Source organism: Passer montanus, unplaced genomic scaffold (assembly GCF_014805655.1).
Source record: "Passer montanus isolate IOZ18808 unplaced genomic scaffold, ASM1480565v1 scaffold35, whole genome shotgun sequence".
Classification (NCBI taxonomy): domain Eukaryota; kingdom Metazoa; phylum Chordata; class Aves; order Passeriformes; family Passeridae; genus Passer; species Passer montanus.
This window is the reverse complement of record NW_024368263.1, coordinates 6,923,435-6,938,134: the sequence shown is the minus strand read 5'-3', so window position 1 is coordinate 6,938,134 and position 14,700 is coordinate 6,923,435. Positions and strand designations below refer to the sequence as shown.

Sequence of the window (14,700 nt, the reverse complement as noted above, 5' to 3'; positions counted from 1 at the left end):
GTCCCCCGGTGTAGAGGAGGGGAGATGCCTCTCTGGGATGTCACCGCTGGCAGTGCCACCACAGAGGGGTCACTGGCAGTATCTGTCATGTATTTATTACACATTAACCAGAAAGTTTACAAGTCTTGGGGCCAGCACGATCATTTTCACATTTTTCACATTCTTTCACATTTTCACGCCTGCCTGGAGAGCAAAGCAGTGGCTGGAGCCCAGAAAAACCTGCCGCCCTTTGAAGCACACCCAGCTGTGCTCAGCTACCCCCTGCTCAGCTACCCCCCACCCGGGGGGTCCCAGCTCTGATCTCCAGCCCAAACCCACCCCATGGCCCTGCTAAAGTCCCAGCAGGATCCCCCCATCCCAGCCATGAGGAGCAGGAGGAAAGGACACAGCAAAGGATGAGCAATTCAAACTGGAGTGGGTAGCTGCTGTTATCCAGGAGCACTCCAGGAGCTCCCAGTGTCACCCCTTGTGCCAGCTGGGGTCAGGGAAACTGAGGCAGGCAGGCAGAAGGGATGGCTCAGCTGTGCTGGCCCCACAGCTGCTGAGTGACGTGGCATGGGGACATAGCCCATGGTGGGGCTCTTGGTGCTGACCCCAGGGGGATGCCTGGGGGCATGGATGGCAGGACAGAAAAACAAATCTATGGGGGTTTTTTTTGCAATTTAATATTCCAGAGATTTTGTTTTGAGCAGAGAAGGGCAGCAGGTACCTGGTGAGGGGTCTGGCCGTGGGGCAGAGGGGCAGGAGCTCTGTGCCTGCCCCCCTGGGCCTCCCCAGGGCTGACATGTTTACCAGCAAAGCTCCCTTCCCAGCACAACCATCCTGACAATGCTCTGAACACAGTCAGGACTTCATTCCAGGAAAAAGGTTTTCTACTGGCATAGTTTATACTAGTTCTCCTCACAGAACAAGCAGCACCGACAAAAACATACTTCTGCAGATTTACCAGGATTCCTGCCAGCTCCTGGGACAGGAGAATGTTTTTCACCCATCTCGCTGCTGGGTCTTTCAGAGAAAACATTTCACATTCAGCCGAGCAGGGCTGGGCAAACCCCAGCAGAATAAATGAACTGGAAGTCCCTGAGCCATCGGGCGGCTCGGGCAGGGGCCCGCGCTCCCCTGCTCTTCCCAGCCCGCCCTCTTTTCCAGCTCCCGGCTGATTTATGCCAGGACAGACAGACAGCCAGGACGCTGGCTGTGCTTCCCTGTGGATCACAGAGCCCCCAGAGCCCAGCCCTGCTGCCGCAGCTCCCGGGATGATGGAGAGGCACGGCACCGACCCGCCAGGGATGTGCCAGGGAAAAGGATCCCAGCCAGGCACAGCCAAGCCAAGCAGCGGGGAAATCCCCCCCAAAAGTGGGCAAAAATACAGGGGGAAAAGGGTTTTACAGCGGGGCTGGGAAGCTCTGGGCTGGAGAGGCTGCAGGCACCATCCCTGTCCCCCCACAGGGCCCCTGCAGCCCCCCTGGCTCCCCAAAGCCTTGTTGCTCTTGGAAAGCCCGAAGGAAAGGAATGGGAAGGTGAGGCAGAGACAGATGCAGAGCACTGACAAGAAATACCAAGGAGCAAATCGCTTTGGGTTTTTCATGCCAAAGATATTTGCATTCTTATTTCTCCCCCGGAGGCACAAACCTCTTTTGCTGTCCCACAACCACTGTCGTTACCAGGAAGAATTTCAGCACGGGGAGGGTGACCCACTCCCAGGGAAAAGCTTGTATAACGGGATATTGGCTCTGCAGGGCCACATAAAGGTGCTCACCCTTTACCTGTGCCCCTGAAAGGCAGGGCATGGGTAAAGGACACCCACCCCAAAGGCTCCCTCAAAGGGGTTCCTGCGGCACAGGGAGATAGGAGGCTCTCAAGGACACACAGGGTGCACTTCCATGGCTGAGGACTCAGATTTCTGATGGATTTCAGCTTGTTTAGCAGGGGACTGTGAGGAGGGGAGCTGCTGAAACCTCCCTGAGAACACCAGCACTTGCTGGAGGCAGCCGCTGTTGGGCCAGCATTGCCAAGAGAAACCAGCAGCAGCTTTCCCAAAGTTCCTGAAAAAAAGCAACAATTTGCCTCATTTTGAGCAATCTGGAGAATTTTGCCCCAAGTACCTGCTGCCCTTGGCTGTGTTGTCCCATCAGCAATCCCACTGAGACAAAGGAAGGGAAAAGCAGCAGAAGGGACTCTGGCCAAGCCAAACACAGCAGCCCTTGCAGTGCAGGGACATTTTAACCTGGCTGCTTTTTCCAGGGGTATGAACCAGGATCAGCAGGTTCCACATTAACCCAGCACACTGAGGTGGGCTCCTGGGCCAGCACAGGGGCAGATCCCAGGAGGGCAGGGGAGGAGAGGTGTGCCCACTCTGACCCCTCTGCTGTTCCCTGCAGGCAGAAGCCACGAGGAATGGTGCAAGACTCCAAACCCTCCTGGCAGCATCCCTCTGTGCACGGTGAGCAGGAGCAGCAGCAGAGCTGAGGCTGCCAGAGCTCCAGCAGAGCTTGGACAACGCTCCCAAGGGCGGGGTGGGATTTTTGGGGTGTCTGTGCACAGCCAGGGGTTGGACTCACTGATCCCTGTGGGTCCTTTCCAGCTCAGGATGTTCTGTGATTTTAGGATGACTGAACCCCTGCTCCCTCCCTCCCCATGCCTGTAAGTGGTGAGTTGGTCTCTCCTGCTTTGCTTGACTCACAAATCCCTACTTTTTAAGCTTCCTACATAAAGGACATGTTTTCCCTTAAAAATCCAACTAAGGGAGTTTGTTTTCCCTAGAAATGCAACCAATGGAAATGTTTTGCCCTTGTAATTCAACCAAGGGACATGTTTTTCCCTAAAAAAATGCAACTAAATGAGATTTTTTCCCAAAAATGCAACAAAAGGGCATGTTTTCCCTAAAAGTTCAGCTAAAGGAGATGATTTCCCCCCAAAAAAATACAGCCAAGGGAGATGTTTCCCCCAAAAATGCAACTGACAGAGACAGTTCCCCCTAAAAATTTAACAGAGGAAGATGTTTTTCTCTAGGATTGCAACGAAAGGAAATGTATTCCATAAAAATACAACTAAGGGATGGGTTTTTCCCTTAAAAAGAAGAAAAAAAAAAGAAATTAAGAGAAATATTTTCCTCTAAAAATACAACCACTAGAGATGATTCCCCCTAAAAATTCAAGCAAGGAAAATGTTTGCCCTAAAAATGCAACCAAGGGAGATGTTTTCCCCTAAAATTGCAACAAAATGAGATTTTCCCTAAAGGAAAGGAGGTTTACCCTAAAGACACAACTAAAGCAAGTGGCTTCCCCTGAAAACACAACCAAGAGCGACATTTTTCCCTAGAAATTCAAGATGTTTTGCCCTGAAAAACACAAACACGGGGCATATTTCCCCTAACACCGAAACCTCGGGGGGGACAAACACGCTGAACCAGCACCAGGGTGGGGGGCTCCGGTGTGTGCTCCCCGCATCCCACCCGAAATGGGGGATGCTCCGGACCCCGCATCCCGGACCCCATACCTCGGGGATGCTCCGGACCCCGGGAATACCCCAGACCCCGCACCCGGGGATGCTCCAGACCCCGCACCCCGGATCCCGCACCCCGGATCCCGCACCCTGGGAATACTCCGGACCCCGCACCCGGGGATGCTCCAGACCCTGCACTCAGGGATGCTCCGGACTCCGCATCCCGGACCCCACACCCCCAGGATGCTGTGGACCCCGCATCCCGGGAATATCCCAGATCCCGCAGCCGGGAATGCTCCAGACCCCGCACCCGGGGATGTTCCGGACCCCGCACCCGGGGATGTTCCGGACCCCGCACCCCGGGATGCTTCGGACCCCGGACCCCGCACCCCGGGAATACCCCAGACCCGCACCCGGGGACGCTGCGGACCCCGCTCTGGCAGGACGGCCCGGCACCTGCCGGAGCTCCCGGTGCGGGGCAGGTGCGGGCCGGGTTTTCCCTAGAAATTCAAGATGTTTCGTCCTGAAAAACACAAACACGGGGCATATTTCCCCTAACACCGAAACCTCGGGGGGGACAAACACGCTGAACCAGCACCAGGGTGGGGGGCTCCGGTGTGTGCTCCCCGCATCCCACCCGAAATGGGGGATGCTCCGGACCCCGCATCCCGGACCCCATACCTCGGGGATGCTCCGGACCCCGGGAATACCCCAGACCCCGCACCCGGGGATGCTCCAGACCCTGCACTCAGGGATGCTCCGGACTCCGCATCCCGGACCCCACACCCCCAGGATGCTGTGGACCCCGCATCCCGGGAATGCCCCAGATCCCGCAGCCGGGAATACTCCGGACCCTGCATCCTGGGGATGCTCCAAACCCCGCACCCCAGATCCCGCACCCCAGACCCCGCACCCTGGGAATACTCCGGACCCCGAATACCCCAGACCCGCACCCGGGGACGCTGCGGACCCCGCTCTGGCAGGACGGCCCGGCACCTGCCGGAGCTCCCCGTGCGGGGCAGGTGCGGGCCGGGGGCCGCGGGGGCTGCGGGCCCGGGGCCGCCCCTGCACCGCCCCTCCCGCACACGCGGTGCCGCCGCTGGGCGAGCCGGGCCCGGCGCCGCGCACATGGGCGCTGCGGAGCCGCCGGCGGAGACCGGCTCCAGCCGGTATAAAAGGGCTGCGAGCGAGCACCGAGCAGCAGCAGCCGCCGCCGCGGGCAGCGGGAGCAGCAGCGGCCGGAGGCCGGCGGGCAGCGGGGCCGCTCCTCGCCGAGGGTCGCCCGCTCGCCCTCCCGGGCCATGGGCAGCCCCTGACCCCGCCGCAGCACCGGGTGAGTGGGGCTCCCGCCCGGGGATTCCGCGGGAGCTGGGTGGGGGAGGGCTTTGTTTCCCTTTTTTAATTTTTTCCCCTGTTTTGGGGCGCTTTTTAACGTTATTTTTCCGTTTTTCCAGCGTTTTCCGTCCCCACCTCCCCTCGCCCGCATCCCTGTATTTTTAGCCCGCGGCCCCGGCGATGCAGGAATCAGGGCTGAAATGTTGGGAAAGTGATGCAGGGAGGGGGGGCCGCGCCGGCCCCTGCGCTCCGGCTCCTTCATTTTCAATTTTTTCCCCAGCCACCATTATTTCTTTTAATCTTTAAATGTACAAAACATACGCCCAGGTTTGCGGTTTCGCTGGGTTGTTTTTCCTTCCCTTATCTTTTTTTTTTTTTTTTTTTTTGCTCTGTTCCCTAAAGCGTGCTTCCTCCCGATCTGCTTTTCCCCCCTCATTCCCCGTGCCGTGACACAGGAATTCGCGGCAGCCCCGTCCCCTCTCTCGGGGGGTCTCCGGGCACTTCCCACAAAGTTCGGGCGGGGGTCCCGCCCGTGCCCCCCGCCCTGCCCGGCTGCAGCGGAGCCCGCGCCGCAGGGATGCAGGAGCCCACGCCTCGCTCCATCCCCGGCGGAGCGGATCCCCCGGGAGCCATGCGGCACCGCAGGAGGGGCTGCGGGGCCCGGGGACCCCCCGAACCGCTCGGGGACCCCCGGCGTGGGCTCGCCGCCCGCTGCCGCGCACTCGCCTGCTCCGCCGTGCGAAGTTCCCCGGTGCGCTGCGGCCGGGGCTCGGGGCGCCGTGCCGAGGAGCCGAGTCTAAAATGGAGGAGGGAAATGCCGGGTGGCTGCCGGGGACGGCGGCGGGGGGAGCCGCAGGTCCGGGCGGGACGGGGCGGCACCGCTCGCTGCCCTGCCGGGGCGGCCGCGGGAGCTGAACCCGCGGGTGTCCCTCGGGGGACCCGGGCACTGCACCCCCAAACAGGTGTGGCACTGTCCCCTGCACAGGTGTGGCAGTGACCCCAGCACTGTCCCCTGCACAGGTGTGGCCGTGACCCCGGCACTGTCCCCTGCCCAGAGCCGACCCCGCTAGTGCAGGTGATCCTGTCACTGTCCCCCCCCCAGAGGTGTGGCGGTGACCCCGGCACTGTCACCCTGCACAGAGGTGTGGCAGTGACCCCAGCACTGTCCCCCTGCAGAGGCATGTTTCTGACCCGGCACTGTCCCCTGCACAGAGGTGTGGTGCTGCAGTGGCCTCGGCTCAGCGCTCCCCCCGTGCAGGTGTGACAGTGACCTGGCACTGTCCCCCTGCACAGGTGCCATGCTGACCCCGGCACAGCAGACCCCCGGCAGGTGTGGCAGTGAGCCCAGGACTGTAACCCTGGCACTGTCCCCCCCGTGCAGCTGTGGTGGTGACCCCAGCACAGTGTCCTCCCCCCGACTGTGACACTGCTGCTGTCCCACCTGTGCAGTCGTGGCAGTGCTGGGGTTCCGTGGGGGGCTCCATGTGGGACCAAAGCCACCCCCACACCCCACAGGGTGACACGGGGCAGGGCTGACACCCCGTGTCTTATGGGGTGATCCCGTCCAGCCCGCTCTGCCCCGGGGGTGGCAGCAGTGCCAAGGGGGCTGCAGGGGAGCTGGTGGCAGTGGGGGTGTCCCCACCCCCGTTTGGAGGTGTGGGCAGCCCTGAGCCGCCGTTTTGGGGACAGCCAGTGCCCCGGGGGCTCGTGCGGCTCCACCAGCGCTGGGCTCCGCGGTGGATCCTTCACGAACTGCATCCATCCGCCCCCATGCACCGACAGACAGATGACAGCTCCCAGCTCCCGGGCTTGGCTGCTGGGAACAGCTCGCCCGGGTGCTGAGCTGGGAGTTTCTGGTGCAGGGCTCACAGGGCAGCAGCAGGAAGGAGCCCACGGAGGGACAGAGGCACAAACACCAGCCCAACTCCCACACTTACTCCTCAGCAGCACAGGGTCTGGCTCACGGTGCCTTGGGGGTGCTACAGCTCCCAGGCTGTGCCTCTTCCAGCAAAATTCAGCTTAAACTGATGCCTGGCTGCCTGTCCCCTCTTTTCCCAGATCCAAAATGACGGTCAAAGCTGTAAAGATGCCGTGCACCTCTGCAAACGTTTATACTAAAGTGCCTGACGGAGGATGGGGCTGGACGGTCGCTTTTGCGTTCTTTGTGGTGGAAGCCCTGACATACGGCATCATAAAATCATTTGGAGTCTTCTTCAACGACCTGATGGAAAGCTTTGACGAGACCAACAGCAGGATATCCTGGATAATATCCATATGTGTGTTTGTACAGACCTTCACAGGTAAGAGGAGCAGGCGCTCGGCCCAGGTGCAAGGGGCAGTCATTCTGCTGACTCAGCACGCAAGGACCTGGCACCTGTGACTTTTGTGCCTCTAATGGCTCCATTATAAATCAAATCACAGCCATAAAGCTCAGAGGCTGCTCCTCAAATGCCAAGAAGTGTCTGTCTCAGCCTGGCAGTCCCTTTGAGCCCCAGCTCATGTCTGTGGGTGGTGCAGGGACATGGTCCATGTCACTGAGCCTGACCCAGTTCTTTATGTCTCACCAGCAAGAGGCAAAAACCAGAGTTTTCAAACCAAACTCTCCAGTGAAAAGGATTAGAAATAACTTGAGCCTTGCTGAAATCCAGTGGTGTCGGGGCATGTGGCTGGAGATTTGTCCCAGGCTGCCACGTGCTTGTCTTTAAGTGCATTCTGGTGATTTTGTAGCGCTGTGAGCTGTGCAGTGCTCCCAGGGTGGCTCCAGGGTGATGCTGTGCTGTGCAGGGAGGTGGCACCTCACGGGGACCCGGGCAGGAGTACGAGACCAGCCTTGCAGAGATGGTGGCTGTGAAGTTGCTGAGGTGTTGACCACAGCTCTCTCCCTCTGCAGCTCCTCTGTCGACGGTCCTGAGCAACCGCTTCGGCCACCGCTTGGTGGTGATGGCCGGGGGGCTGCTGGTCAGCACCGGCATGGTCATCGCCGCCTTCGCCCGCAGCGTGGTGGACATGTACGTCACCATCGGCATCGTCTCCGGTGAGTCACGCCCCCGGCCCCACCTGCCACGGGGTGTGCTCGGGGCTGCTGCCCCTCCTGAGCTGATCCCGCAGCGAGGATGGGCCCCGGGCTTGGCTCTGTGCCCGTGCCACCCCGGGCACCGCTCTGTGCCCTGGCCTCGGCCCTGAGCTCGTGCAGCCGCGCCGGTCGCTTCTGATCAGCTGGGATGGCTGGGGAGACCAAAGCTGTGCCTGGGATCAAATCCTCTAACCTCCCTCTGTCTCTGGTTTCTTCTCCTGATGCTTTTCCCCCTCTCCAGCCTGGCCTGGGTGTCCTGTTCATGTCCATGGCCAGGAGCTTGCCTTGCTTTGGGGAACAGCTGCTGCAGGCTCACTTTAAGCAGATGAGGTCCTCAAAGTGGACCCCACTGGCTGTTTGGGAGCAGAAGGCATTACCTAGCAGGTTTGGGATGCTGGGTCTCTTGGTTTGGGTTTTACTCTCCTTTTTTCTTTTCTTTTTCTTTTCTTTTCCCCCTTCCAATTTACAAAAAAAATAACATACTGGTTTCCCCAATGATTTTCTTCCAGGGTGACTTGCTGAGTTGGCCGAAATGATACTGTAATGACCACCGGGAAAGCCGACTTAACGTGTTCTTGCATCGGTGTTTCCCCCTCCTTTACTTGTTGTTATGGCAATTTTTGGCATTTATTCACAGGCCTGGGATACTGCCTCTCCTTCCTCCCGACTGTCACCATTTTATCACAGTATTTTGACAAAAGGCGCTCGCTGGTCACAGCGGTGGCATCCACAGGGGAATGTTTCGCCGTCTTCTCCTTCGCACCAGGTACGGTGCCCACGTGCTGGGAGTGCCAAAGGCACAATCCTTGCCCCAAGCAAACAGCCAGAGGCCAGCTCAGTGCCCATAAGTGGTTGCTCACGTGCCCGTGGCACCCAGCACTGCCAGGACGGGTGTGACACTGCCCGAGCCCCCCCGGTGCCATGTGCCAGGGCAGGACATGCCTGGCTGATATGCAGCCCGCCAGGCTCCCTATATAGATCTGGCAGGCTAAAAATAAGCCCGAGAAACTTCAGCTATTTAAAACACACAGTGCCCAGAGCTGCTCCTAAAGGTTACTGGGCTTGTGCTCAGCACGGGCTGCCAAAGTTCTCCAGCCTTTTGGGGACCTGTGCCCAGGCATCACGGCCCTGTCACCTCTGCCCTTGGAGGTTTATGTGGTCTGCTGTGCTCTGGGCTAATCCCCACTGCAAAGCTGCTTTGGGTGCAAAGGAGGGCTGGTAATTAGGCAGTGACGTGCACCTTTGAGCAGGGCTAAGAGACTTCCTCTGCCAGCTGGTTTCAGGCTGGGGGCAGCTGAGTTTGCCCTCCTTCACTGAAAACAGCACCCTCTTTGTCCCCAAACTTGCTGAGACTCCAAAAGAGGCTACTTAGAGGGTGGCATCTGCTAGCCAGGTGGTAGACACAGCTTTTAGCTTCTGTCTGCTGCAGCAGAGGGGAGGAGGGTGGGTGCCAGACCCCTGGGTAGAGGGAGCCCTGCTCAGCCTTTTTGAGGGGTGCCTGGAACCCTCCAGTGGCCAATCTCCAGTCCCTTCCCTGGCTGTAAATACAATTCCTTGGTGTAACTGCAGGCTTTCCCAGTCACACTTCTCCTCTTCCCTCAGCAATCACGGCCCTGAAGGAGCAGATTGGCTGGAGGTACAGCATGCTTTCTGTCGGGGTGCTGCAGCTGGGCATCACCGCCTGCGGCTCGCTGCTGCGCCCCATCGTCATCAGAGAGCAGGAAGAAGTGAAAGCACAGCCTCCAGAGGAGTCCACAGAGACAAAGTACATGCTTGAAAACGAACAAACATGCACCTCAATAGAGTCCATAGACTCAGGAGTCGATATAACTACCTCACCCAGCAATGTGCCTGGAAAAACCAAAGCAGAGCCGAAAAGTGAAGAACCAAAGCAACACGGACAGAATCCCGCTGACAATAACAGCACCCCTCCAGAACCAAAAACCAAACTACTGGACTTCTCTGTGATGAGAGACTATAGCTTTATCTGTTATGCATTCTTTGGCCTGTTTGCAACCCTGGGCTTCTTCGCTCCCTCCCTCTACATCATCCCCCTGAGCCGCAGCCTCGGCATCGGCAAAGACCACTCTGCCTACATCCTGTCGGCCATGGCCATCGCCGAGGTCTTCGGCAGGATCTTTGCAGGCTGGCTTCTCAACAAGAAGCCCATCCGCAAGATCTACATCGAGCTCATCTGCGTCACCCTGCTGGCGGTAGCGTTGGTTGCCTTCCCCTTTGCCTCTGGATTCTGGGGCCTGATGATATGTAGCGTTTATTTTGGGTTCATGCTCGGCACGGTGGCGGGCACGCATATTCCCCTCCTGGCTGAAGACGACGTGGTTGGCATTGAGAGGATGTCCTCTGCAGCTGGAGTCTATGTCTTCATTCAGAGCTTAGCTGGGTTGGCTGGACCACCCCTTGCAGGTAACGCAAACTTTGGTCTTGGTTTTGTTCTGGAGATGTTTGACAGCTGTTGGTGCTGATCTCTGTCTGGAAGGTATCACTATACCTGGTATTCTGGCAGCACTAATCACAGCACGCCCCTAAAAACCCTGCAGCCACTATTGGGAGTCTCCCAGAGCCAGAAGACTGCAATGCAGCTCTGCAGAGTCCCACGGACGAGGCACTGAGGAGCTCAGAGGGAAGGGAAATGCTGCAGTGCTCCCCTGATCCTGTTAGAAACCCAAACCTGGCAGCACTTCAGGCGCAAGCAGAGGCGAATCCCTCTCGCTGTGCCTGTGCCACGCACTGCAGAAAGGTGAAGGCTGGCAGAACAAACAGATGCCTGATGCATCTCAGCATCCCTGCAGTGCCCAGGGGCTTCTGAGTGGCCTGCAGATGACACTGTGTACCCCAGAACACAATGGGTTTATTTTTTAACGTGGCATCCAGTTGTCACCGAGTTTTGGCCACAGATAAAATGCAGATTAAAGCCCTACAGGAGGGCAGGGCAGGGCAGGGGGGGAGTGGGCTGTGGCTAACTGCTGTAAATGTTTTTTTTCCAGGTGTCTTAGTGGATACGACAAAGAACTACAGCTCAGCCTTCTACTCCTGTGCTGCTGGCATGGTCCTGGGGGCCGTGTTCCTGGCCCTGGTGAGGCCGTGCAAGACTGGGCTGTGCCACCAGCAGCAGCAACAGCAGCAGCAGCATGTGGAGGAGAGCACGGCAGGGCCACCACCAGAACTACCAGATGACTTTATAGACATGGATATTGGAAAGGCAGAAAATTCAGGAAAAGGCTCTGACAGCGTGGTATAAAAAACCCTGTTCCTTCTCCATCTAATGTACTCAGTGTAAGGCTGGGGGAAATGTCAGCTCTGCTCCACGTTTTAAAGCTCCATTCTAAAGGGAATGTGAAATTTTAAATGTGAACAGTTGCTACCAACATTTTTTTTTTTTTAAATATTAGACAGAATTTTTTTAACCAACAATGGAAAGCTCCATAGAAAATACGGATAGTCACATAAGAATAACTTCTGTCTAGCATGAAGATGTGATGCACACTTGCTTTCCTGATAACAAGCATAGGTAAAGGTCCAACTGATCCATAAATACTGACAACAGCAGAAGCAGCTCAGCCTCTGACTGTCAGCCATGCCCTACCACCAACTCCACACAGACCCAATGACACGAACTGGAGACGAGCATTTCAGACACCACCAGTAGCCAACTGCATCTTCTGGAGGGATACAGACTCACTTTTAGCTTGGAGGAGGAGGAGGCCAGGCTAGATAGCTGACAATTAGAAACCATTGCTAATGATCTTAACTTGAATGTCACATAATGCTGGGAAATCAAAGGCTCCGTGTGTCTTTATGGCCAGTTATTACTGCACATATTTCATAAGATCATTTTTCTTCTCCCACCTGGGATCCTTAGAACTGTTGTCTGTTGATAGTCAGACCTGATGTACTGTTTCTAATTTAACTAGTATTTATTAATTTATTCTGGGATTGTTAAAGGAGGTTAGCTTAAATAACTGGAGAGGAAAAGTGATCTTCTGCATAACGGAAAGCTGTCTTTACATCAATCTCTTCAATGCCTATCTTGTATTGCTTGTGAAATTGTTGGGAAAATTACTCTTACAGCATAAAGTGTAGCTGTTTTTAATAGGTAAGTCTTAAGTAACCCAGTTATTTAAAAAGGAAAAAAAAAAACAAGAAAAGAACTACAGATCCAGCATTTCTTTCAATGGAAAAAGGCTCAGCTGGTGCCCACAGACCCAGCACGGCTGCTGGAACCAGCCCACCCCACAGGGAGGATTTGGCCCAGGATGTCTTAATGTACCCCAAACCCCGGCTCACAGGTGCACAAGGAAATCTCTGCTGCAGCCCCAGCTGCCTGTGGCCCCCCAGGACCTTCCCCTGTCCCTCTGCCCCCCAGCCCTGCCACCACGGGGTGGGGTGGCCCGAGCTGCACCCCTTCCCCAGCTCTGCCCTAAAGTCAGCCAGGGGCTTCTTATTTTTTGCTACTGACTTCAGTGAGAAATGAAGCAGAGCCTGTGCATGAAGGGAAGGATAAAAGACAGCATTTGAGCTGTTCATTCAGTCTTAATGGGAGAGATTCCTGCTCACAGTGACACGAGCTTGCTTACCCCACCTATATGCATCTTCTCGCCTCTAGGCAACTCAGGGGGACAAATCAAACAAGTCTGTTCTGGTCTGGGGGAAAAAGAAACCCCAGACCACCATTTCTGTGTACTTAAGTGGAAGTGGCATCATCCATTAACTGCTACACTGACCTATCTGTGTTTTACCAGCCATAGAAATGTGGGACAATCTGTAAAAGAAAAAAAGAAAAAAAAAAAGAACAACCTCTTTTTGGGAAGGTGCTTGGTTTGTTTTTTCTGTCTTAGATGTCAAAAAAAAAAAAATTAAAAACGAAAAAAGGAAAAAAAAAAGAAGAAAAAAAAAAAAAAAAAAAAGAACAACCTCTTTTTGGGAAGGTGCTTGGTTTGTTTTTTCTGTCTTAGATGTCAAAAAAAAAAATTAAAAACGAAAAAAGCTAAAAAAAAAGAAGAAAAAAAAGAAGGAAAAAAAAAAAAGAAACAGGCACTCTTGCAACCAAGTGGCTGGAGCAATTCATCCTCACTGCCCGGGACCTGCGGTCTCGTGTCCTTCCTCTGCCTCAGCACTTTATCACGGCCAGCAGAACCTCGCTGTGTTGCACCCAGGACTGGAAGATCCCTTACAGAGAACTAGAGTTGTGTGAATCGGTGATCAGTGAACAAATAGCCACGTTGCATTACGATGTACTTTTAATTTATTGTTAATTTATGATACTTCAAGCGTTTTGGTAAATGTTCTGTAGCCTATCCTTGTAAGGTTGTTGAAGTCTTTGTGATACGAGACCTCACTACAGCACTTTGCTATTACAACTGCTTGGAAGTGGAATTAAGGCCTCCAGGTTTTGCGTGTGTGTGGAAGCTCCCTGTTCTGCAGATTTGCGAGGTTCTACTGTACTTAGTTTGGGTTTTTTCTCTCTCTTTTATTTTTTTTTTTACCAAGTTTCCAATCCAGATCAAATGCTCCGTTTGTCACTGACCTCACAGTCCCTTTCTGTTCCTGTCTGCGTCGTGGCACGAGCAGGGGAGCGAGTGGTGAGTGTGTGTGTGTGAGGGCACAGCACAAGCAGGATTTACTGATTTGTTTGTAACAAAATGGACTCTGGAAATACTCTTAAAACACTGAGATTTGCAATAAACTTTTTCCTTTTTTTTTGGTTTTTTTTTTCTTCTCGCTTTTTTTAATAATAAACCCAGTGAAGAAACTTCTCCTGCATCCCTGGTTTGCAGCGGGGAGCTGCCACATCACTCCTGCAGCCTGAAGTGGCCCTGCTTGCCCTGTTGGGCAATCCCAGCTCTGGAGGAGCTGCCTGCAGGCTGTGGATCAGTGCTGACCTCGAGGGTGCTCCTGTGAGCCTCACCCCGGAGCCCTGGCCAGAGGGAGCCTTGTCCCGAGCTGCTGGCACTTGGGCACACAGCCATGGCATTATTTTATCACCCCTGAATTGCTGAATGCTTTCTCCATGCCAGGCTGAGCAACTCGTGTATCAGAAAAAATCTACTTTAACCCACCCCCCTCAAAGCCACTAAACAGCAGATGAAGAGCAATTTTCTGTCCCTCAAACCTAATTTCTTGATTTGCCCTTCCCTGCTCAGCCCGTCCAGCGTCCCCAGACCCCGGCAGGAGCAGTGCTGCCACGTCCCAAATACCACTGCAAGCATTAGGTTTGCAAATGCCCTGCTGGCTGAGGCAATCATCACCACGCTGATGTGCATTAGGTACAAGCTGTTTCCACTGCGGCTGCAGAGGTGAGCTGTGCATGCCAGCACCAAAGTCCAGGGGAGATAATCTGTCTCCAAATTCGACTCTGGCTCTCTTACAGCAGTGAGCAAACATTATTTGCAACAGTTTCCTCAAAAACAACCCCCCCAAAAAAGAGCATTACAAAGCCTGCACACGGTTCACGTAAATAAAATCACGTTTAACTGGAGCACTATCAGATGTCTCCCTGCACAGAAAGATTTTAAGAGTCATTTTTCCCACCTGGTTTAAATTAATTGCCTGTGACCTTCTCTGTTATCCTGCCACAAAGGCATTAAAGCAAGAACAAAATAGGATAAGGATATATTTATTCAGCAGCACTGTACATCTATTTAGCAGCACAGTAAATAGGAGAATGTGGGCAGGACGTGCCTCAGCAATCCTTGGTATTCCTCTCCAAAGGAGTTGTATAAACTCTTGTAGTCAATGAGGCCAGTGCTGGCCAAATGTAAATAGAGGAAATTACACAAGGTCAGCTTGCAAGAGGCCAGAAGCCCTCAGAGCACAGGTATCTGTCCTTG

At 55.0% G+C, this 14,700-nt stretch overlaps 2 protein-coding genes across 4 annotated transcripts in view; one reads left to right on the top strand and one right to left on the bottom strand.

Moving 5' to 3' along the window:
* The window catches only part of ARSG (arylsulfatase G), a 30,984-nt gene extending 24,174 nt beyond the window's left edge, over positions 1–6,810 (bottom strand). The window contains exon 1 of one of the 2 annotated variants that reach the window (XM_039716075.1): positions 6,717–6,810. The gene's annotated coding sequence lies outside the window, so the exon portion shown is untranslated. Of the gene's footprint in view, positions 1–1,807; positions 1,931–6,716 lie in introns of those variants that run through there. The other variant, XM_039716074.1, reaches the window with a different exon arrangement.
* On the top strand, positions 4,506–12,660 carry SLC16A6 (solute carrier family 16 member 6). 2 transcript variants are annotated; one of them, XM_039716077.1, is made up of 6 exons: positions 4,506–4,777; positions 6,838–7,079; positions 7,670–7,813; positions 8,490–8,618; positions 9,455–10,276; positions 10,858–12,660. In XM_039716077.1, the coding sequence occupies exons 2-6, from the start codon at positions 6,845–6,847 to the stop codon at positions 11,109–11,111; spliced, it is 1,584 nt and encodes a 527-aa protein (XP_039572011.1). In that variant the 5' UTR covers positions 4,506–4,777; positions 6,838–6,844; the 3' UTR covers positions 11,112–12,660. The 2 variants fall into 2 exon arrangements, with proteins under 2 accessions (XP_039572011.1, XP_039572012.1); XM_039716078.1 differs by lacking the exons at positions 4,506–4,777; positions 6,838–7,079 and having other exon boundaries at positions 7,680–7,813; positions 8,362–8,618.
* Positions 12,661–14,700: the final 2,040 nt, after the last annotated feature.